The following is a 25,848-nucleotide window of genomic DNA, read 5'->3' on the forward strand; positions in this document are numbered from 1 at the left end:
ATTCAATGGATAAGACCCGATTCAAATTCAAATTCAAATATAAACAAATCTCAACTTTAGATTTATCTATTTGCACATTTGCAACCCTAGCGATTCAACCCACTACAAGAAAGAGGGGGTTTGGATCAAGTTCAAAATATCAATGATAGGATACATATCGATTTTCAGGGTCACTGATACGGCAAATAGGCGCTAGGTGATTTCAGCTGTTTCAAGGTTAAAGGTGATATGACATGTCTGCTGATAAATTGAAAACCCCCCCCCAAAAAAAAAGTTAAAATAGTATAGTCATGGGTGCGTTACAAGTGGTTGGTGCATTAGATTTGTCGGATCATAACTTGCCTCCCCTATTTTGAGAGTTTGAGTAAATAGTATAGTCATGGCATCATAACTTGCCTCCCCTAACAAAACGCCTTCAAATTCCAGCATCTTTCTGAGAATCAGGACATCCCAAACTGCATCACTCAAATATCCAAAATTTTCCGCTGATTATTCAGTAAATACGTTCAAATCCAAGAAAAGGAACAGAGAACAGGAAATGAAATTGTACCACCCGTCTGCTCACGGGAAGGGAGTTGCTTGACAAATAAATAAATAAACCAAATACCAACTTCTCTGAATATATTGCTACACTTCTTTGATAATTTCCCTCTCAGTGATCAGTCAAAAAGATGAAATTATCTGTAATCTGCACCGATCGCTTCCTGGATGGACTTGAAACCGTCCCTTTCTAAGCACTGTGCTAGATCAGCCTGATGAATATAAACATGCAAGGGGCCCCATTAAAAATAAAGAAAAAGAAAATACAAAAAAGGAATGTATTTACAAAAGCCTGAGTTAAAAGGCACCATTTACATCTCAGATGTAACAAAATCATGAACATTAAAAAAGATCATTAAAAAAAAAAGACTTCCTAAAGATTACCATTCACTTGCACCTTAACAAACTTAAGTACCTTAATCTGGGGAATAAGTGCAGGTCCCCCGTAGGCAAAAGAAGTGTAAAGTTGGACAAGTGTTGCTCCAGCTCGTATTTTCTGGTATGCATCCTCACCACTGAATCAGATGCAGTTAAAAGTTACAACAAATTTCAGTTAGCAGAATTAAATGGTCAACAGGGGACCATTGCTTGTTGCAATGGTAAAATCTTAGGCTGACAAGCATGAGAATGTGGGTTTGAGTCTGAGAGTAGCCACTTTGTACAAAGGAAAAAAAAAGTCTGGAACTTCCACATCCAACCTACCCCTCCCAAGACCCTGGATAGCTGGATCAATATTGGGAAATGGCCCTTACAGAATTAACTAGTCAACAGGAAACATATGGTAGTACTATTGATACACACCTGCTAATACCTCCACAGCCAATGAGAGGGATCTTTCCCTAAATAGAAGAATAAACAATCAAATAGTCATTAGAAAAAAATGGAACAAAATAGAAATTAATGCAAAAAAGGCTCCATGCATTCCACAAAGATTGTCATCCTTGAAAGCCCCTAACATTTTAAGTACACTCCTACTATGTATTGTCTCCTTATAGGTGTATCTTGTGCAATTCTAATGGTGAAACTGCTTGTCATCTTTTCATTTCTTGCGCCTTTGCTGGCTGTATTTGGGATAGGATCTCTGTGCTCTTTGGTTGCAGGTGGACTACTCCGAGCAGTTTGGACAGGCTCTTTGATTCATCTACCTTCAGGTGGCCAAGAAGAAGGGGGAGATTGCTTTGGAGATGCACAAGGGCCGCAATGATATGGATGTTTTGGAAGGAAAGAAATCTAAGAATTTTCAAGGAAAAGACAAGTGTAGAAGTTGTTTATGAAGGCATTGTGGTTAAAGTAGTGAATTGGGTAAAAACGATGAAGGTGTTCTCTGAATTTACTTTTGATGTACTCAGAAATTTGGGGGAGGGAGGGGGATGATTACAGCTTCTCTTTCTTCCAAGAAAAACTTGTAGAACAGTGGGTCCTACCTGTAGTTGATTTTCTTGAACCCAGATTTCCTACTCATGCCCTACCCACAGTACACTGCAGCCACACATCTCACAATACAACATTGCAATGTGTGGCTGCAATTCAAGGCAGGTAGAGATGTGGATAAAGAGTAGTGAGCAGGAAATCAGGTTTGGATTTTCTTAAGCTGAACATCGATGGCAGCAGCTTTGGCAATCCAGGTCCTTCTGGGATAGGAGTGATAAGAAATGATAGGAGAGAAATACTGGGGATGTTCTCAGGACCAACCAATTGGGGATGGGGAGTCCACAAGAGCTGAGATGAAGGGAGTCTTGTATGGCCTACAAAAAGCTGTGGAGTTAGGCATTCAGAAGCTGATAATTGAAATTGATTCTAAAGTAATCCTAAGCTTGTTGAGAAAAGAGGAAAAGAGTCCATGTGGTTTAGCAATGAGATCAAAAAGTTTAGAAGGCTGTCAAAAGATATACAATTAGTAGTTCATTGGATTCCATGGTAAGCTAACAGCCTAGCAGATCAATTGGCAAAACAAGGGGTTAGCAGAGAACAGTTTTTTGGGCACAGTTGTAATCTTAAAAAGCATAGCTGAGGCTGCTCATTGATGTAAATTCACTTTTCTATACTCAACAAAATCTACTTCTGTTTTACTGATCAAAAAAATGCATTGTCTCCTTATTGATCCAAGTTATTTTCCAATAATGCCCTCCCACTTTTGATGCTACCATGTAAGGAAAAAATTCCCTAAAATTTTGGGAAGGGACAATGTGGCAAAGGGAGAAAACTCAATAAATTTGTTTCTAAAGTGCACAAATATTATGGGACTGAGAAAAACTACAGAGAGGACTCTTTTTGTAGGATGAAATAGAATAAAATGACAAATGGGACGACGAACCAAATTTGAGTTTCAACAAGGGAGTAGGACCACCAGAGAACAATTTATCAGACTTTCTGAAACATTTTTCCCGCACTCTAAGAAAGAATAGACTACTCTACAAAGATCAGTCACTATCAACAAAACATTTATCCTATAAGCTCTACATAGGTGTGCGTGTGTGATGCATGCAGTGTTGCACACCTTCCCCAAAAGCATGTTCACCACCTACAGTGATGCATAGGTTACGCATGATTGTACTGTAACAGAAAGTTATCAGCTATCTACTTGAATCCATTTTCAAACTTCAAAGAGGTTCTGGCATTTAACATATTGGGGTTTATTTTCCTCTTGTTTGTTATAACAGAAAGAAGTTATGGTAGTTTTCTGACAAACAGGTTCCAGAAAGGTGCAAAGTATAGCTTACCCTTGTCAAAAGATACATTTCCTTCAAGATATTGGTGGATAGATTAAAGAGAGGCTTCCCACTTAAGCCACCAGATTCTTCAGCTACTGGATTCGCACTTACAGAATCTGGCCTTGAAATGGTTGTATTTGATATGATCTGAGAAATTAAATTGTTAAGAAACCCAACAATAGGTTTAATGCCAACATGTGTCTCCTTTGAAATAACATAGAAAATAAAGCAAGGCAAAAAATAAATTGTATTATATACCACCACAAACAGTCAGGATGAGGTTATGGCATAAAGATCACAGAACCAATATTAGACTATCATCCACCATGAACATATTTCTATATAAAACAATCATCTATGTGATAATTGTTTCTCACTTTAGCAAGGAAATAAGAATTATATAATGAGAAGAATTTGAAAAGGCCAGTACTCTGATTGTTTTCACATTTCAATAAAAATAAATAAATATCAATGGGAAGGTCCCTAGCTATCCTTGGAAATAAGCACCCTGTAAAACATTAAGAAACTTCACATGAAAGAAAAAGATGTAAATCAAAACGAATAACATTCAATGAAAGTGGAAACAACAAGAAACACACATGGGAAGCTATTTTATGGCCAGCCATTTTTTTAATTAGGAAATGGAGTTACAAATTTCTAGCACCTCAATGCTTGTTTATCCTAGTTACAAAGTGCCCTGCACCCTTCCATGTACTTTACTTTATATTGCACTTGGAACCAAAACAGTTGACCCTTAGTTGCTCCTTGCTTGGCTAGTGAGTCTGCCAAACAATTTGCTGATCTAGTTACCCTATGGCAGGTAGCCTCCAGCTACCTTGAAAGCAATTTTATTTCCTTCATTATGTCCTTGTACTGCTGTAAATCTTGACTGTTGGTTTTCATTCAGCACAATACTACGTTTGAATCCTCTCCCACCATTATATTTTGGACACCTATATTCCCCGACCCCAAATCCTTGCAAAACAGCCAGTAACTTTGTCTTCAAGGAGCACATATGGGAAGATTAATTCAACTGAATCAAATCATTACCATACGTGGGTAATTCATGCATAGCATTGTCAACCAGCAAAGCACAAATTGCATTGAGTGTTAAAGGAAGAGAGAATGAGTGCCCTAGAAAATTGCAAATTGTTTTGTACTTTGCTCCAAGTAAATTTGATTTTTGCACATTTAAACAGGAAAAGTTAGTATAGCAATAACAAGGGAGTTTTGTAGTAAAGGATATAATGGCCCTTTCATGTATTTTGGTACTCTTGTATAAATAACAGCATGACCAAACCATCACAGTCCACTTTACTTCATTTTATTGCCATTCGATCATCCGGGAAAATTTTTAGATGTCCATACAGTGTCCCATAACCCACAATGAAACCTACGAGAATTTCTAGTCCCCTTTTGCAGGGAGGATATTGAACTTCATAATATGCTCATCAGCATTTTTTTAAAAAGCTTAACCCTTGAGGTGTGAGGCATACACCTTGAGGCGAGGTGCACAAATTTTTCCCCAAGGCTTAGACCTCACAAGTTCACAACTTTGATGTGAGGCTTAAGCCTTTGTCAAAATGAGGTGTAAGTCTCAACTCAAGCCTCAAGGTGTGAGGCATAGCCTGAGGCATAAAAAGGCGTAAGCCTCAAGTATGGATATGCACATTTTATAATTTAAACATATAGAAAAAACACTTCAATAATCATAGGCCAAATAAAAATGAAAAACCAATACAGCAAATCAAATTTGATTAGTTTTTGTTAGTATTTAAGAGAGTTCAATGCAAAAAGGACTAATCAAGTTCTTCATTTCTTTTTGATAAATCAAGTAAGAATTTTCTTATTATTCTAAATGTAATGTCCCAAGTTTGTTATTTTTCTTATTTCCTCTACTAATGGATCTTTTTTCTTTTTAATAATAATAATAATAATAATAAAATGATAATAATAATAATAATAATAATAACATTATTATTATTATTAGATCAAATCAACTAAGTTGGCCCCTTTCTTCTAAATTGGTTTTTTACGTGAATGTAAGATATTTATTATTGTTAGTTGATTAGTTATTATTTTATTTAATGCTTAAATGCCGAAACTTATTGCTTATAAACTTCTAGTTTATGGATATATATATTTTCTATCATTTTAATTTGGCAGATTATATGTTATTTTCATCAATTTACAAACTTTAATTAACTTTCTTCTTAAACTTTGAGGCTTACGCCTCACCTTTTTAGGCCATTACGCCTCAACTATGCCTTTAGCCTTTTAAACCTTGCTCATCAGCATTCAAAATATCACCAAGCTGATGAGCATTGAGAATAAAGACACCAATGGTTGTTCAATTGGAAATCCAGTCCTTCGGGAGTCAGGATGCTTTCAGAGACAATTCTAGTCTTTTCTGGTGAGACTGGTGTAGGCAACTGCATTGGACTGGATTTGTACAGTTGTACTAGGACTCAGACTGATATGCTCTTTGAGATATGACCGTGCACAGTCAAAGGAGATTCACAAGTCATAATTAGCTAGCCAACACAAATAATGGATGGCCCCTGGATTGATATCTTCTTATGGAAGCAAGATTCTTGGGATCCAGAACGGATACCTTATTCAGATAGCAATGCACTTAAAAGGTTAATGTGAACTAAAGCATTGAGGAAAAAAGAGCATTGAGAATGCTTCAATTTGATGACAATAGCCTTAGCAAAACAAAGAGCATAAACCAGATAAAAATATGACAATAGCATAGATAATATTATATACCAAACATCTAGGTAGGTACTTGATGAATACAGGGATAATGCAGAGCTAACTCAACAATATATGCTCAGAAAGCATTAATAGAAAACCAATAAAGTTATTCAATCATCTAAAACACTGAACTTCTGAAGAAGACATTACCAATCCATCCAACCGAAGAGCCAAAGCAACCTAAAACAACAAAAGAAAAATTAGAAACTTTATATGGAAACAAAACAAGAACAATTGTCTAGACCTTCCACATGGAAAAGCAGGAAGGAAAAAAAATAAGAGTTAAGAAAATATGTGTATACTGCTGCAATATCTTCAAGGTCTTCTTTAGATAAGTCTGGGGCAATTTTAACAAGCAATGGAGGTAGGCCCTCTTCACCCCATTGCATTTCATCACGAGCAGCTTGCACCTTAATGACAATAAAATCAAACAGACTGAATCACAATTTTCTTTATTACACAATTTAAAGAATTAGGCAGAATAAGCGCTAAACAAGTATATAAGCACCAAACCTTCTTAACAAGATCCTTCAGTTGTTTTCTGCCCTGAAGCTTACGCAAACCAGGAGTGTTTGGTGAAGAAACATTTATGACCTGCATGGGACAAACAAAACAATAACTATTTAACTACAAATACCGGCAGAAGGGGGTTAAATATTAAATATTTAAGCATGCAAGAATAGCCCAAGTTAGTGCATTTGAAAATTTTTCAGCATTGTTCAAAGTGACAATGTACAGGAAAAGAAACTGATAAAAAATGTAGAATAAAAGAAACACAAGGATATTGAACTTCAACTCATAGAGACTATATAGTGCATTTAAAGAACAAAAAGTTTTAAAAGCATAACCTAGAGAAAGTAATTGTAACAAAAAAAGAAGCAACCTCTTTTATCAATCTTTCTTTTCCTTCTCTCAAAACCCTTGGGATCAAAACACATCGAAGAGCTTTGAGGTTGAACTTTTTTTTTATCAATAACATCAACTTCATTAAATTAAGAGAATATAGGGAAAAGAATACAAAGGGAGATAAAATAACTTAGCTCCCCAAAAACAGAAAACACAGGGAATGCAAAGAAAATTAAAAACTAGCCCAAAAAACAGCCTCCCTATTCACTCCTTGCTTGGCCAACCCATCCGCAAATGAGTTGGCACTCCTCACCCAGCTGTACTGAATCTCAATGTCCCTACCCAGCCATAAGAACTGTTTTTTCTCATTGTTAAAGTTCCACAAACCACTGTCCTCTGTCTTCAACCAATTAACCACCACCTTCGAGTCACCTTCCAGAATCAAACGGCTAATATTTAGATCTTTTGCTCTTCAAATTCCTTCAAGTGCTGCAAGGATCTCAGCCCTAAGAGAGTCACCTTCTCCAATAGGGCCAGAGAATAAAGCAGTAACAATCCCTTCCTCATTCCTAAAGACTCCTCCAATCCCAAAGGGCCCTGGATTCCTTACACTGCTGCCATAAAATTCAGCTTTATAAAGCCCGAGGGGGGAGCGGACCAGAACGGACAAAGAGTCTTCTTGCATCTAGCAGTGAAAGCAATCTCTTTCCAGTTTCTTAGTAAGTCATCCATAGGACAATCTGAAAACAACTCCAAAGATTTTAGCCAGTAGACCGCTCTTATGAGGATTCGATCTAACAAATCTTCCAAAGTTTTTTCCTTGTCAAAAAATATGCATGAGTTTCTTTCTTCCCACAAAGACCAGCAAACCGCTGCCCTAATACACCTCCACATAGTCTTTCCTCGCTTCTTAGGCAAACTGAAAAAAGAAGGAGAAAACAAACATTGGACAATCTCCGGAGGATACCAAGAACGCCCAAAACGGGAGAAAACCCACTCCCAAACAGATTTAGCAACCTTACAAGAGACCATGAGGTGGTAGCCAGATTCCCCATCAGCTTTACAAAGAGCACATCTATTAGGAAGTAGACAATAGTTGGGTCTCTTTCTTTGGAGTAAGTCTAAAGTGTTGAACTTCATAGGTCAAGATTTTTTTTTGACAAATAATATAAAGTTTATTAGGAAATCACTAATAGAAACACTTGAATAAAGCAAGTAGATTTCTGTTCTACTGTAATTCAGAAAAGAAAAGAAAAGAAGAGTAGAAGAGAAGAGAAGAGAGAAGAAGAGAGAAGAAAGGGTTTCGGTTGATGGATTCTGCCACCCCATAATTTTTATTGTATAGATTAACCTCCTTACAAGAATAGGAATTATTCTAATCCTACTTAGAATTAAAAATATATATATATACTCTAATCCTATTTAGAATAAAACTCAAACAAAAGGATAAAATAAGATAAACAAGGCCAGCCGGCCCAACTTAAAAAAGGATAAAAATAACCAAGTGTGGGTATGGAACCACACACACTAGAACCTAAGTGTGGATATGGGACCACACACTCAAAGCTGCTAACTATCTCTACACTCCCCCTCAAGTTGGGAGTAGTTATTTGCCATGCCCAACATGCGTAAGTTTGTCTCCAATTTGATTTTGTGACTGCTTTGGTGAAGAGATCAGCTAACTGCATGTCTGAGGCAATGTAAGGAAGGCATACTTCTTGAGATGCAACTCGCTCTCGAATAAAATGCCTGTCCACCCTGATATGCTTAGTCCTATCATACTGTATTGGGTTGTGGGCAATATTAACTGCAGCTTGATTATCGCAATACAGCATCAGAGGCTTCTCATAATCAATTTCCAGCTCATTAAGCAAGTATTTTAGCCATAATATTTCTGCAACACCATTGGCCATGGATCTGCATTCAGCCTCAGCACTGGAACGAGTAATAACATTTTGTTTCTTGCTTTTCCAGGAAACAAGATCCCCCCCACAAATGCACAATATCCAGAGGTAGACTGTGACCACTATTTTTGAAGAGTATGCCTCTCCCTGGGCATCTCTTCAAGTAAGCAAGTATCCTTTCCACTGCAAGGAGGTGAGTGGTCTTGGGAGAATGCATGTACTGACTGACAACACCGATGAGATATCTGGCCGAGTTAGGCAAAGATAAAGTAGTTTTCCAACTAGCCTTTGATACATAGCTTTGTCCTCAAGTGGTTCTCCATTTTCTGCACTTATTTTATGGTTTAGCTCAATGGGTGTGTCGGTACATTTTACTCCCAACTTTTTAGTTTCCTCTAATAAGTCAAGAACATACTTTCTCTGAGAGATAAAAATGCCATGCTTAGATGGAGCTACCTCAATTCCCAGGAAATAGCACAATTCCCCCCAAGTCCTTAACTTCAAATTCCTTGGGAAGAAGTCCTTAAGAGTAGAGTCACCAACCCAAAGGACATCATAAAAGAACTTTGTCTCTAGTACACACATCATACCTAATAAGAGTTAGAAACTAAGGGAGAATTCCATGTATATCTTTCCATGTAGAAGCCAAAATAACCCGCTTAGATACACCAGCGTCCCAACCATTGGCAGCCCACCCGTGTATTCTATCTACTACCTCATGCCAAAGTCTTTCTCTATCCAAATGTCATCTCCACAACCACTTAGCCAATAAAGATATATTCTTCTTCCCTATATTACCTAAGCACAAAACCCATGCCCCTTACTCGTACATACTATTTCACATTTAACCAAGTGATCCACCCTCCTTCATTAGACTCTGACAAGAAATCCCTCATAATCCCCTCTATTTTCAACACCTCTCTCTATGGCATCCTAAAGATTGAGTTCTAGTAAATTAACAAACTTTCTAAGGTGGATTTTATCAATATCATTCTCCCCCCCCCCTAAAGAGATAAAGATTCTCTTCCAAATAGCCAATCTCTTAGCATAGCTTTCTACGAATGTGCTCCAAAACCTACTTTCTCGAGGGTTATCTCCTAAAGGCAATCCTAGATATTTTGTTGGCCAAGAAGAAATAGACAACCTGCTATTACAATTGACTCCTCATTTAAATTTACTCCCACAAAAATCTTTTCAAAGTTAATTTTCAACTTTGAAATATGTTTTTTTATCAGTAACACAGAAATTAACAACCTCTTTCTCTGTCAACTTTCAAATATGTTCAATCAACTTCACCACCCATTTTAGATTCCTTACCTTTTGAAGGTCCCCCATACTCACAAAAAATAATAGTATCATCCATAGACTGCAATGTGTTACAACTGTACCCTTTCTTCCAATCCTCCATCCTCTAAATAACCCCATCCTATCAACTCCCATAATCAATCTACTTAACACGTTTGCTATTAAGGTGAAAAGGATGGGTGAGAGAGGACCCCCTTTCCTTATTCCTCTGCTAGCTAGAAAAAAAAAATCCTTAACCACACCATTAATCAGAACCAAATAACAAGTTTTCAAGCATCCTTCAATTCATCCACACCACCTTTCCCCAAACCCACATCTCCGTGTTATCTCCAATAGAAAGGACCAATCTACCATACCATAGGCTTTTCCACTGTCCAATTTACACTCAAATCCTTTCTTTTCTCATTCTTTGAAAAGGAAGGGTGAGAGAGGACCCCCTTTCCTTATTCATCTGCTAGCTAGAAAAAAAATTCCTTAATCACACCATTAATCAGAACCAAATAACAAGTTTTCAAGCATCCTTCAATTCATCCACACCACCTTTCCCCAAACCCATATCTCCGTGTTATCTCCAATAGAAAGGACCAATCTACCATACCATAGGCTTTTCCACTGTCCAATTTACACTCAAATCCTTTCTTTCTCATTCTTTGAAAATTGAAGTCAAAGACCAAGAAAACATAACCAAAAACTCTCAGGGATAAGTGGAAAGGTAGCTCATCTGGGCACAAAAGCTAATGTGGGGATTGAAACTATAATGCATGTAATGACAATCTATCAATCGAGTGTACTGATAAAAAAAAAAAAAATCTATCAATCATGTGATCTAAGCCTTGTCCCAACTATATGGGGTTGGCTACATGAATTATGTTTTGTCATTTCGTTTTGTTCAGTGTCATATCCGTTGTTAAATTACGAGCACTTAAATCACTTCTTACTACAACCCATGTCCTTTTTGGTCTGCCCCTAGTCCTTCTAGCCCCTTCAACTTGTAACAAATCACTTTTTATAGGTGTTATAGATGGTTTGTTGAGTGTACTATCTATTTTCTGGCAAGTAAATGGGTTATACAAGCTTGGGGGTGGAGGGTAGCCCTCAAACCCCAAAATCCCCAATCCCTGGTGAAGGCAAGATTCAACTCCAAGTCTTCATTATAACCAGCTGGAGACCTTACCAACAAATCTACCACATCTTTCCCTTTTGAAAATGCCAGCAGCTATTGTTGAAAAGATCAAGAAGATTATAAGGTATTTTCCTTGGGCATGATGTGGAGGTGGAAAGAAGTTTCATTTAGTTAAATGAGACGAGGTATGTAGGCCAAAGAAGATGGGGTTAGATTTTAGAAGTTTTTTTTTATATATAGGTAGGGTTTAGAAGGATTAGAGGCTTTAGAGCCTTTAATGAAGCTCTATTGGGGAAATAGTTGTGTAGATTAATCTGGATAGTGTGGATGGACTTGGGCCTCCACGTGGTGTTGAGGCAGTGGTCTTGATTTAAATGGTTAGGGACCATTTCAAAGAGATAACTCACCCACAGTCCCTCAGAGATAACTCCCCATTGACACTCAATAGAAATCTTAAATTTTTAAAGGTCACTATACATGTCTTGAAAAAGCCCTTTCCAAATTTACATTAGGCAATTTAGAAACAAGGGGTATCTTTCTTGGACCTCACACACTCAAGGGGGACAGAAGAGGTGATAGATGGCATAGTTTAGGGGGCTGATACTTAAGCTCATTTGTCTCCAGGTACCACTTTGTTGTCTTTGGTTGGGAATGACTTCTGGACAAAATACAAGGAAGGAATCTAGGCCACTTCCTAGGTCTTCTACTCCTTCCCCTCAGAGTCGATTTCATCAGGGACTGTGAACATGGATAAGCTTGCTTCAGACAATTTGTGTTTGATCCTTGATTCAGGGAAGAAGGCTATTAGACCCAAGTACAAACTCAACCTATGATCAGTGGATTTGTCAGTTGGCCTTGATAGTGAATGAAGAAACAGAGATGAAGTGAACATGGAAAGTAAAGGGGAGAGTAAGGACATCCAATTAGACAAGGTGCTTTAAATAGACAAACCCTTTCGTATTGAGAAGGCAGTTGACTACTAAATACAAGTGGCCAAATCTTCGGAGGTCTTCTTTCTAGGCAATGGGGAGATGACAAGGGCTATTTTCATGTTTCCAAAAGCTGAAGGAGGCATAATCCAAGCAGAGAAAAAAGGCTGATGGTCATAGCTTTACAGTTTGTGAACTTGGGGTTGAAATTGCTGAGACACACCATGAGGCCAATGATAATGAGTGTTGTACTGAGGAACCAAAGGTTGTAAGAGGTAGAGGTAAGGAAAAGAAACATCTTGACTGTAAGGTAGAGTTAAGGGATGGCACCTTAACATTGCTTTCTGGAGGTAAGGGTAGAAGCACTAGAGGCAGAGGGAGGGGTATCCCTGTCTCTCATTATGGTTGTGGGGAGATATTAGCTTTTATTTGTGTGTGTGTGTATGTGTTGTATTAGAAGCTGGTTGTCAGGATTGGCTGGTGTAGTTTTTCTTTGATCTGTTTAATGTGAAGTTGAAAGGTGGTTATGTGTGTCAAGGGAGGTGATGGATCATATAAGAGTGAGACTTTGTTAAGGAACTATGTTCTTTCATGGTCATATGGACTAATCATGTTCAAGGGGTGGGTGAGGGTACAACAGTAAGATTTTTTGGAAGATAATTGGAGTGAGGCAGGCGGGTTTTGTGATCTATGCTGAAGACTTTATGGGCTGAGTGAGGAAAAAAAAAGTGGCCCTATCAGTCAATGTTTTGAGATAGAAAGAGATCAGGTCATGACTTATAGAAGGCCTTTATTGGATTAGGAGACAGAGGAACGCATCTTGCTACTTAATAAGCTTGAGAAAGAACAAAATAAACACTTTGGAAGGTGATGCAAGATGGTGGCAAGAGTAAAGAAACCAGCTATTTATAGCATATTGTAATACCATTAGGAGTCAAATTGAGGCTTCTGAAGTTGGAGGATTTTCTACCCAAAAAAAAAAGTTCAAAAATTTGGGAAATTCAATTCCCCCAAGAGTGGAAGCTTTTGCTTGGTTAGTAGCTTTGGAAAGCATTTTCATCATAACATTGTTGTGGGAACTTGCCAACTATATGCAATTGGTTACATGAATCCTGTTTCACCATTTTCATCATTTCATTCTGTTTAGTGTCATATCCATTGTTAAATTATGAACACTTAAATCATTTCCTACTACTTCGACATATGTCCGTTTTGGTCTACCCCTAGCCCTTCAAGCCCCTTCAACTTGCAATAGATCACTTCTTAGGGTGTGAATCAATCTTTGGTCCATGCACAATCATATTATTTATCTTTTTACTCCTACTGATAGACATGATCATATGGTTGCTTGAATGAAAAATTGCAAAGGTAAATACTTTTCCAAATCAGTATCTCATATGTTCAGTGTCCATGTCTCACACAGACAAGTTCCCACAACAGTGTTATGATGCCTAGTAGAATGAAGCAGCATAAAGCTCATACCAAGTAATCTGCATACTGTGACAAAGTATGAACCCCCTGAACATAGTCAGCAGCAGCATCTTCACTTCTCTTGTTCTTGCCAAGATTGACTCCAAGGATACCAGGCCCTGCTTTTCCTCCATGTTTGGCTTCATCATTGGAGGGAGATATAGTGCTTGAAGTCTCAGCCAGCTTTCTCTTACCATGCTGGGCACCTAAACGCTTTGCAACCGCTACAATGCCTTCACTGTTAAACCCACATCGATTTATGATGGCACTGGCAACAAAATGAAGATCATCAAAGTTTATTAGCTAGAAACAAGAATCTGAACAAGTTCAAGTAACTATACCAAAATCTACTAAGTACTCAAGAAAACCAAGCTCCAAAATTCTCAACCTATGGTACACAATGTATGAAACAAGTATATATTAGCCCAAACGAGAAAGAAAATAAAATACAACATACATGCTTACCCCTCTTGCCGCAATCTGAAGATACGAGGCTTTGGATTACCCTCTTGTGGAACAGGAGTTACTGAGCCAATCTCTACAAAGCCAAAACCCAATCCCAATAGACCTTCAACAGCTTCAGCATTTTTATCAAAACCAGCAGCAAGACCTATTGGGTTAGAAAATTTCCGTCCCCAGACTTCAAGCCCTAATATTGGTGGATCTGGCCTTTTCTCCCTTGGAAGCCAACCATGGGCTGCAACTGAGACTGCCAATCGATGAGCAACCTCTGGGTCAAATAAGGCAAAGAATGGATTCACTAATTTTGTTGCTGAAAATAGCCATCCACTGCAGAAAGAGGAATAGGTAAGACAAGGAATATAACTACTAGAACAAACTAGTGATTCCAAATGACAATTATATTGGGAAAAATTAGGAAAAGAGCATTATATAGCAACTAGATTAAGATACTTCAGATATTGTTTCGATACAGAATAGCACAATAATCTACCTGCTGATAGACTTGTAACATGTAATGCCCACATTTGGCTATGTACTAAGATGGCTGCATTAATTGGTCTCAGACATTCTGGCATCGGACTCTTGAAATAAATACAATGCATTGTGTCATACTGTTCTAGAGAAAAGGTACACATCAAATTATATGACTACTTTTCTTCTTGAATGATTCCTATATACAATCCATCGTTATTGGGGTAAATTTTGAAGAAATTCTCATACAACATAATTGATATTAAATAATTGAGTATCTATCGTCCTAGGTAAGCACCATTCAGGGTATCATATATTTTTTTTATCAGCAATAGTAAATTAATTATTTATAAATTCATAAAACAGAACATACAAGTTTGATTACCCCTCACGTATACATATAAACCCAGCATAGCCCTTTCTTTCTCTTCCCATTTGTATTACATTATAACTGAGCCCAAAAGACTTGATTTCTATTTACCCCTTGCTTTTGCAAGGTGAATCACCCAAACTATTTGCAGACCTTTGAAATCATGTATCCTTTAACCGCAGTTCCTTGCCAACCATTTGAAAATTCTTAAACTCATCTCTGTAAATCCATGGAACCTTCCTCTCATCCTGCAACCAGCTTACCATATTCTTTGAACCACCTTCCAAAATTAATTTTTCCACATTCATTTCCACTGCCTTCTCTATTCCATACATTGCAGTCATGATTTCTGCTCTTTTGAGTCCATCACTCCAATTGGATCAAAGTACATGGCAATGATATTGCCCTTTTTATCCCTAAAGACTCATATTCCTGAAGGTCCTGGATTCCCAAGAATGCTTCCATCAAAATTCAGCTTACAAAGCCCCTTTCCAGTTTTGTCCACAATTTGACCATCTTTTCCTTCTTTTATGAGGATCACACTACTGCTGCCCAGTTTCTCATAATATCATCAAAAGAGAAAGATGAAATAGCTCCAAAGTCTTCACCCAAATAACCACCGTTACTGAAACACTTTAAATGATTGCCTATTCAGTTCTCTCCTTATCTTCAAATAGTCTTGCATTCCTTTCCTCCCAAATTGTCCACATTAGCGCTGCCCTTGTACATCTCCACATGATTCTTCCCCTTCTTTTTTGCCATGTAAAGGTTGATGAAGCAAACAACTTGAATGAGTATTCCACCTGCAACCAAGAGAAAAACCACTCCCAAATACGTAGAACAAATGGACGAGATTAATAACAAGTCACCATTTGATTTACATAACATACACCAATTAGGGGACAAGTACCAATTAGGTCTCCTTTGAAGGAGGTCAAATGTGTGTATAATCATATGAAAAGCTTCCCGACAAATATCCCAATCTTGGGGGAATTGGTTTACACCACACTTCCTTTATAGGAAAGGACTGCACAGGGGGTCCAAGGAGTGTTAGGATTTTGGAAAAAAAAATAAAAAACAAGGCATTCAAATCCTATTAAACCCATATGAATTTCCAACTCTCTAAAGTTTCTTCTAAACCCAAATTCCAACCAAACCCTTTCAAGGAAGCAAAAGAGACAATAAATTTAGAGATAGGGTTCCCTTCGAAATTATAAAGAGAGAATAAAGAAGGATACACATTTTTTAAAAGCATATTCCCAACCCAAAGATTTTCCTAGAATTTGATATTGTCATTAAATGAAACATCATTCCTAGTATAATTTGAGAACAAAGAATTAAAGCCAATGATTGCCTCCCAAGGAGAGGCCATAGTAGACTTGTTAGAGAATCACAGATCCCAAGTCCCAACCACCATCCAAGAGCCCATGAATAATAACCACCACCTTGTGCCACAACTTCTCCTTTTCTTTTAGGTAGCTTCCATAACCATTTCTCCAAAAGAGCCATATTCTTCTTTCCTATGTTCCTATTCCCAATTCACCTTACTATTTCATCCTACATACCTGTTAGACAGTTTGTATGCCCTTAGCTCCAATCAGTTTTTATGTACTTTAGACATTTAGTGTAAATGAATAAAGTGCATTTTGATTCATGTTGTGTGGTATGTTTCTATGTAAGACCCTTAAACTGGACACTCAATGAGACTTGTGTTAGTTTAAAATGTTCACAGCCAGTGGGTCGGTCTGGGGAGACCTATCCTGATAAGACTGACACTGATGTGCCACCAAGTTGGTTGGGGAGGCTTGTCTCAGCTGCCAGGGTGAAACCCAAGGTACATGCAGTGAGGGTTAAACTTGAAACCTTGAACCAGACCAGATTTCCAGTATTGCTCTGGACCTTGGTGATGAGTGGGCAAAACTGGAAAGTTACACCTGACCCCTATACTCGATTATGATACTGCACTAGGTGGCGGATTGGGTTGTCTTTGATATGCCAATCAGTGAGATCCTTAGAGGGGGTCAAAACCTGGGTATGTTGGGGTGGTTCATGAACCCATTTGAGTGGGTGATCATAGTGGCAGGATCAGCCCCTTTGTCGGACAAAGGTAATGATCGGGGATGCACTCTCTCTGATGAAAACCAAAAACTGCCGGCAGTCGATTTCAACCGCTAGAATTTTGTTTTGCAAAATATATTTATAATGATATAATATATATGTACGGTTTCAACTCGTTTGCAAAAAGGTTTTAATCCCCGGGGTCCATCCTAGAGGAGAGTGCAACACTATGCCTTGCAGTCGAGGGAGAGTCCTCTCTTGTCGGGCAGTGTTTTGATCATTAAGGGCTGAGAGAGGTTAAGTGTAAGGCCATTTAGGGTTATACCTGATGGGCTAATCTTGCATCTGCCTACAGTCCCTGGGTTTTTATAAGATGGCTTGGCCCAGGGACCACTTAGTGTAAGTGTTGGGCCCATAGAGTCCATGTGATGAGCTCAAGGGGTTCACTGGGCTTTCCAGTGAATTCAACTAGGCCTTGTAACAGAGGCTGGGCCGAACCCATGTGGTTGATGTGTAGATCAATGCTTTGGTTCCACGCCATACAAAGAAGCCCAACTGGGCAGAAGTTTGGAAGCCTATTGAGCACTTGATGCATATTGGGCCTAAAGCCCATTTCGAATTAGGGTGATTTGATCAGTCGCTTAAAGGGGCGGATCTGAGGTTAGGTCAAGCCAAAAAGGATTGGGTCTTAACCCTATCCACTCATGGATACCAAATTCAAATTAGGATTTGAATCTGGTAACCTCCTGATAAGATCAGGAGTGGGTTGATCTAATCTGCATATAGGATTAAGAAGACTCCTTATCCAAATACAGATTTGGATTAGGATAACTCCTAATGAGATTAGGAGGTTTCTTAATCACTAAGAAAAGAGGAGAAACCCTAATTTCGAATTACAAGAATTCGAACCTTAAGGGTATTTGCAAAATACACTGCATCTTGAGATAGGATCTCAGAGAAAACCCTAGAGAGAAGAAAGCTATTTGCCATCTTCTGCTCTAGCTCTCTCCTCCAGCAGCCGCCGCCATCTACTGCCAGTTCGTTTTCTCTATGAGGGAAAGATCAAGAAAGGTTCTTGATATCAATCTTTGCTGAAAGGTTGATTGTGTGTGGTGCTCATTGCTTCCATCAAGTTCTTCAGAAGGACCTGGTTCGTGGGACAAACACTGTTGGTTCTGCTTCATTATCACTGGGTCATCTTCAGTGAAAGCTCTTGGGAGTTTCTTTGGGCGTAAACACCGACATTGGGAGATATTGTTTCTCCGGATCAGGTATATCCCTTCCCTTCTCTTTTGGTTCAGATCTGGTTCAGTTTTAGTTCAAGTCAGATCCTTGAATACTGTATTCTAAATTTAGGGAATATGATTCCCAATTGGAAGAAAGGTAAGAAATTTTTGAAATTCGCCCACCCATTCCGCACCCTTTTGGCGTCCATACGATGGATCTTACCATTCTTTCAATACCACCTCCCACCTAATCAAATGATCCTTCTTCCTATCCCTTGTTTCCCATAAGAAATCTCTCATTATCTTTTCTATCCACTTCACTATGGCTTGTAGCATCATATAAACCAATAAATAATAGACAGGAAGATTTGCTAGTGTTGATTTGATGAAAGTGGCCCTTCATCCAAAGGAGATGTAATTCCTTTTCCAAATGGCAAACTTCTTAGATACCCTCTCCAATGGCTTCCAAAAAGTATTCACTTTCAAGTTAACACCTAAGGGGAGCCCTAAATAGGTCATTGACCAGTTTCCAATCGGACACCCTAAAATCTCAGCTTGCAAAGCTGCCTCCCCCTCCTCCATGTTAACCCCAGCAAGAAGACTCTTCTCCATGTTAAACTTTAGATTAAAAATCCTCTCAAAGAGTTTACCCACCAATCTCAGATTTCTAGCCCATCGTACATCATCACCATCACAAAAAAATGATAATATCAACAGCAAAATGTAGATGAATGACCACCATATCATTTCTCCTTACTCTCAAACCCCTAAAAGGTGCATATTATCTGCTCTAGAAATAAGTCCGCTAAGTATATCAGCTACAAGAGTGGAAAAAAGAAAGGAAATAGAGGATACCCTTATCTACAATGTCCAAAAAATCTCTCACCATCCCATTAATTACCACCGAATGGTGGCATGTTCTAAGACAACCTCTAATCTGCATCCACTTACACCATTTTTATGAAGAGTAATAAAAAAATTATTAAAAAGAAAAAAGGTTACAAAGGGGTGACAGGATGGTACCACTTCAACACAAAGCAACTAAAGATCAACAAAAGCAAAAATGATCGTCACAATTCTGAAATTCAAGCACATTCCAAAAGACCCCCCCCCCAAGTCTGATCTGCTAATTTGTTCAAACTCAGGGAGCAGTAGAACCTGATCTGAGCCATAATGCCCGACTAAAGCCACTGGCACCTTGATAATTTTGGACAACACCCCCTTAAAGACCCTTAGCAACCAATCCCAACCACTCCCCACTGCGTCCACCCCAAATTTCTTCCTTCAGGTTCATGTTGAATGACTCCAATTTTGTTTCCTGTAAAAGAACTGCCTGGTCTGAAACGTCTGATTAAGCCCCCAAACACTAATCTCTTTTTTTCCTTCAGACCTCTAACACTCCCACTCACCATCCTTATCCTTAATCCCCTACCTTACCCCTGATAAAGTTGAACTCCAACTCCTTACATATCTTCTCCAGCACCTCCTCCTCCCCCGCTTCTTCGTCCCAACCTCTGTTCTTTAAAAGATTTTCCTCTCTCTTATTCTTGTCTTCCCTCCTGGCTTTTTTGAACTGTACAAAAGCCCTCCTTGCAAAATCTTCCCCTCCCCAGAAAAACAAACCCAAAGATTTACCCATTGCCACCTCCTTCTCAACCAAAGCATTAATTTCCAAACCACTCTTACATACCCCTTGTTCCCCTTCACTTTTTCCCCCCTTTGTTCCTCTAAGCAACCTTTCCAATGCTCCTCCTCTCCTCCCTTCTCCCTTTTCATTCCGATGTCAATGTCCTCTATTTTCCTTTTCCTTTTCTTATTATATACTATTTCCTTCTTGTCTCCCCTTCCCTCCTCCACAGCCTTCCTCTTCCTACTTCCAACCCCCTACTTCACTATTCTGTCACCTTTGGTGTTCCACTGAAAGACTCTCCCCCACCGTCTTCTCAACCAAGGGCCTAACAATAACAAGGGTACATACCTCTTTATCTAGATGCTCGGTGTCAAACCCCTTCATCCGTTCTTCATCATCTTTATTGGTCGCCAACCTTGCAGTTTCTTCCAAAGAACATGATTTTGTTGAGGACATCAGCACATCAAACGCCGGAGGGGGAGAGCAGGACAATGACAGCAAATGTTTCAAAGTACAATGCCTAGCAGTGGTTTCGACAACCTCCTTTTGAATGGCATCAACCTCCTCAAATCTTTCCTTACTTATGGTTTCAATTAAGAAAGACCAATCAATTGAGTCATGTGACTTCTCTACTTCTAACTTGCACTCATAGCCTCTCTTTCCTAATCTTCTCCTATTCTCCACACATTCATTTGCAATGAGGATTTGATCAGTGATATGTGTATCTTGCACAAATGCCCCTTGAAAGTGTGTCAGATGAAGGGGAAGACCCTTTTTTATCCTAAGGAATAATACCTTAGCAATGATCTTGTTACTAAACTAAAGGGTCTAAAATCCTTGGGATGGCAAGCACTAAATTTTTTAGGAATTATTGCCAAAAAAGGTAGCATTGGTCCTCAAGTTTATTCCTCCGACAAAAATTCCTCAAACACTTCATATAGGTCATCATTCAAAGCCTCCCAACAATCCTAATAAAAAGCCATAAGCCATTGTGAACCCATTTGGACCTAATACTGGGGAAAAAAAAGGTCTGATACCAACTTAATACAAAATGTTCACAACAACAGGGTTGAGGAGAGAGACACACAAAAAGAAAACTCAAATAGGGATACTTGTTACTCTAAGGAATCCACCAAAGAGATAAGATCAAGATACAAGAAGAACTTCTTATTAAGAAAACCTAGGCTCAACTATATTCAATTCAAAATTCTAAACTCCCAAACTTACAAGACTAGAGGGTTTAAAAGGACAGCTTGGAGCAACCGCCCAAGCATGAGTAATTGTTAAGAAAACTACCTACAATGAATCAAAAATAACAAGATTCATGAACTATTCTAGAGAAGTCAGAGCTAGAAGATAGAAAAGACATAGATAAACTCAACAGGTATTTACTTAATTGGTTGAATATTATTTTTCTGAATTTATGTCATCATTTTAAGAATTATTTTTCATATAAATGTTTGATTGTTTCTTTCTTCTGTGGTAAATTATCCTTCCTATCTCTTATTTCCCCTCTTATTCTCTTGCTATTTCCCTTTATCCATTTATTGTGTCAGTTATGAAAGTTATTCTCTCCTTAAACAGATCATCCTAAATTTATGCTGTACCTATCCAGCCCTTTTTCTAGGAACACTTAAGCTAAGACTCACAAAAAAAAATAAAAAAGAAGTTGGCAGCCTGATGATCAGTTTCCTATCAAAGTTGTTCATTTATGAACCATTTGTTTCTCCTTCTGTTTCATCCTGTTGGTCCTTTATACTGTTTTGCTTACAACCACCTGTTGTCTGTTACTGCAATTTAGCCCTTAAAACTAGTCTTAAACCTAGCCAATAACCCTGGCTTTCCGTTGAATATTCACAGAAACCTCAGACTTGATTTCTATGGAAGACTTTTCAGCCATTTGTCTACTAGTCCAGCATCTTCAAAACTTTGGTTGGTTTAAGAGATCCTAGTAAACCATTTTTTTATTTGAGATAGGTATCACCAATTAGTGTAGGAGATTCTCTGCGAGCTGAGATCTTTGCTAGGGCTGTTCATAAGAATGCCCAACCCGACCAAATCGACCAATCCGAAACCGACCAATCCAGACCGACCCAACCCGAGTCGGTCGGGTTTTCATAAGTACTGGTCGGTTTCGGTTTGGGCAAATATATAAACCGATATATCGGGTCGGTTTCGGTTTTCTTGTGTGGCCCATTAGGCAATTACAATTAGAATAGGCAATATATCCAAGTTTCTAACTTTCTATAATCTTTTACACCAAATAGACAACCCATTAGGCAATTACAATTAGAATTCAATTGGGTGTCCTTTTGTACAGGAGCAAAACCGAAACCGACCCAACCCGACTCAAACCGACTAGGTCGGTTTGGCCTATCAGTGGGTTGGTTTCGGTTTCCACCTCAGGTAACCCGACCAGGTAGGGTCGGTTGGGAAAACCCCAATAAACCGACCCAACCCGACCCATGAACACCCCTAATCTTTGCAGCCTTGGAAGGAGCTCAAACAGCTAAAGAGCTGAGGTATCAGAAAATCAGTCATAGAAGGAGACTCTAAGGTGGTGGTGGGATGGTTGAGGAAGAAAATGAGCAGGCTTTGGAACTACAGTAATGAAAAGAAGATATTCAAATGGCTGACAAAGGGCATTGATATTAAACTCTCATGGGTTAAACAAAGCACCAACTCTTTTGCTGATGGTTTAGCTAAACAAGGGGTGAATATGGATTCTCTTTTTTGGGCTCATTTGTAATTGTAATATGTAATATGTAATTTTGGTAGTTTTCTCTTAGGATTATGAGAGCTTATCTCCCCTTTTCTGTACTCTCTCTTTAATCATGTTTTAATGAAATTGTTATTTGTCATTGATCAAAAAAAGATAGGTATCACCAATAATATATTGAAGGCATTGTTTACAGTTTCTATATTCCATTTATAGGGCAACAAAGGAAAAAATATAGAAAAAGGGAGAGGTAGAAGAGAAACAGGAAAATTGTTCATAAAAGTTAAAGACATGTATCATTCAAAAATCCAAAATATTATACCAGAACGTTGCCTCATCAACAGTGCTTGCATATGCACCCCCGGCTATAACCAGGCCTATGGTGGCTCCTGTGAATAACCTTCCCTACAAGTTACAGAGAATCAGAACAACACATTTAAAACTTAAATGGGCATTTCATACAACTTAAAGCAATAATGTTGAACAAATTTAGCAACAAAAACTATAACAAGTGCAAACTAACAAACACAATCCTTTGGCTGTGTTCGGATCAGTAAACAATTAGAATTAGTGGAGGAATTGGAATCATTCCACAACCTTCTATATTCTGTAATTTGGGTCCATCTTGTGGCATAGAATAACTCAGCAAAATGCAGATTTTTAGCCTTCAAAATCTGTATTTTAGTTGAGTTCAAATGACATGAAAATGGTGATTTCAATTACAGAGAATCAATAGGATAGGAACGAATTTAAATCTAAATCCATTCCCATGATTCAAATGCAGCCTTATTACAAGACCAATTATAAAATGATGAATCATGGGAGTGACTATGATCAAACCACAGCCCATAGTTCTTTTGCAAAATCCCAACAAAATAAGCTACGGTTTGAAACCATAACCTCGCGTATTTCAAAACCGATGCCTGGACTAAGTATCAAAATCAGTTCCAATTCTGGGAGACTGGATATTGAAACCGATCAGAGAAATGGATATTTAGATTAAACAAAAGCTAAGCAAACCAAGTGTATACATATTGGAGGAAATATTATAAAACAATTCTGAGAACTGAAAACATACAGGCACGTAGAAACACAAAGCCATGCATATCCAAAGTCCAGAAAATAAAAAAAGGTTCATACTTTCTTCGAGAAATGTGGGATCTTTGGGGCAGTTCCGGCAGACGAACTCAAATGTCTGGAACCACCGAGAGCTCCAAATCTCACGTTTCTGTACAAAACCTCCCTGATGAAATTCCTTGAAGCCCTTGCAGCCATGCGATGCTCCTCTTGCTCTCGACTAGGAAAAAAAACTGAAAGGCTCCGACTTTAGAATACCAAGTGAAGAAAAAGCTTCTTTGAGGTATCAGACCCTCCCTCTTCTTCTACTCACTTCGTTCAATGGCGACGCTGATGTAGAACAAAACAGAGAGGAAGGCAACACAAGACAGAGAGGAATGCGAGGATGTCGATTAGCTTGTTCGGATAATCGAGTCATGCGGTAGCAATGAAGAAGATGGAGAGAGGGGGCGTATGGGTTTGAACGTGAGGGTAGGCTTTAGCGTCTGTGCTCGACGAGCACAGCAGATGACACTTCACCATCTCGGGTGTGCAATTTAGATTGGTCTAGACCGAATCCAACCAACCCGGGTTGGCTTAAAGATTGAGTCAGCGACTCAGCGTTAGGATGAATATAACTTTTATAAGTAGGACAAATCCAAAACTTCTAATCTATGTTATATAATATATATAAATCCATGGATCACCCTTTCCTTCCATATTTACTCCAAAATCCTTATTTTAATATTTTTTCTATTTTTCTCTTTTTCAATTTTCTTATTTTTCAACGCCACATCACTTTTGAAGGCAAAATTCATGGGTAGGCTTTTTTATGTTTTTCAGATATCAAATATTTTTTTTTTTTGTAACTGCACCTAGCCCTAAAAACTTGAAAATTTTGCTTGCTTCTAAAACTTTTTATCAGTTAATGTCATTGTGGCAAGTGTAGCTAGGTGATGTAATGGATTAACTTTCTTCCCACATAAAACTTATGGCTTTCTTTTTTACATTAAATCTTTTTTCATGTATAACACTTAAGTGCAGCTTCTTATCATCTTATGTATTTTAAGTTGTGAATTCTATCTACTTTTAAGGCCCCTTTTGCTTTTCAATAAGTTATTTACCCAGGTAAATGCAATTACTTAGGTAAATTTTTCTCAGGAAATCCTTATCCGAGTAAGTGTATTTATCCATGTTCTTTTATTTCTCATGTAAATATTGCAATAACCATTTTAGCCATAAAAATCCATTATTAAAAGTGACATTTTTGTCCCTTTCAAGTGTTAGCAACTTTTCCTTAGGTGGAAAAGTTATTTACTCACATAGGAAATGGGTATCAATTACCACTTACCCAAAAAAATAAACACCCCCTAAGAGCATAACCTTTTTAATAGTATATTTTTTTTGGGGAAAATAGGTAAAGTATATTTATTCAACGTGCTTTAAGGCTAACTATGGCAATTTTATCATTATTAACCCCAGCATTTAAATGGTGGTGGTTGAGTTCTTCATAATATATAAATGTTGCATAAAGGATGATTCGACATTACTGGGTTGGTCTATACTCTTATCAAGTTGCATCATTCAAACAAATGAATTGATCTAGTTGAATTCAACTCAATCAAAAAAACAAAAAAAAAACTTGCGACCATTACCTGCATTGATGCAGATTAAGTGTTTTTCTGTGAATTTTGTATTATTTGATGCAGATTAAGTGCACTATTTGCACTCTCAAAAATCAAACTACACACACCATGTTGATTTGTATGGCGATGCATTTGATTGTTCTAACAATCTTACATTTTCATACTTTGGTCTTGAAGTTAATTAAGCTATGATAGCATCAACACTCATAATAAAAGGTTGAAAAATTAAAAGAGCTCTTTGCATAAATAGTGTGAATATTTTCTTACAACCAAACACTTGATTTTTACCTATATGGACCTCCCAAAACCGGTCTCACTGATGCTCTACAAACAATTTCTTTTTTTACATGTGGCAATAGACCACTTCAATATACATATAGAACAAGGTTTTCATAAATAATCCTTCCACTATGTAATTGATAATGTTCTCCATGGTCAATTATAATAGATATTTATTGGGGTAAGTGATTCGTAGGAAATACTTACCCGGATAAGTGCATCTAACCATGTCCTTTTTATTTTCCATGTAAATAAGGCAATGACCATTTTAGCTATAAAAAACTCATTATTAAAAAGGGGTATTATAAGTAACCTAGTAAACAAGACAATGGACATTCATATC

The 25,848-nt window shown here is 38.0% G+C and overlaps 1 protein-coding gene across 1 annotated transcript; it reads right to left on the reverse strand.

The window, feature by feature from the left end:
• Nucleotides 1-469: 469 nt before the first annotated feature.
• On the reverse strand, nt 470-24,191 carry LOC148864143 (pyrimidine d). Its single transcript, XM_088978572.1, has 11 exons — nt 23,665-24,191; nt 22,847-22,929; nt 14,054-14,377; nt 13,601-13,856; nt 6,525-6,605; nt 6,314-6,421; nt 6,162-6,191; nt 3,261-3,398; nt 1,342-1,379; nt 956-1,055; nt 470-752 (listed from the first exon to the last, which is right to left on the reverse strand). Exons 1-11 carry the CDS (start codon nt 23,797-23,799, stop codon nt 678-680), a joined length of 1,368 nt encoding a protein of 455 aa, XP_088834698.1. The 5' UTR covers nt 23,800-24,191; the 3' UTR covers nt 470-677.
• Nucleotides 24,192-25,848: the final 1,657 nt, after the last annotated feature.

The sequence above is a fragment of the Nelumbo lutea genome, chromosome 3, assembly GCF_056320005.1.
Source record: "Nelumbo lutea isolate HS-2025 chromosome 3, American lotus-T2T, whole genome shotgun sequence".
Classification (NCBI taxonomy): Eukaryota; Viridiplantae; Streptophyta; class Magnoliopsida; order Proteales; family Nelumbonaceae; genus Nelumbo; species Nelumbo lutea.

Bases quoted from the DNA above. Each gene is read 5' to 3' on its own strand.
- LOC148864143 (XM_088978572.1), bottom strand. From the start codon at position 23,799: ATGGCTGCAAGGGCTTCAAGGAATTTCATCAGGGAGGTTTTGTACAGA. The intron at 1,380-3,260 runs GTAAGCTATACT...TCTTCTATTTAG, and splicing joins AAATGTATCTTTTGACAAGG to GGAAAGATCCCTCTCATTGG. The intron at 753-955 runs GTACTTAAGTTT...TATATTCATCAG, and splicing joins CACTTATTCCCCAGATTAAG to GCTGATCTAGCACAGTGCTT.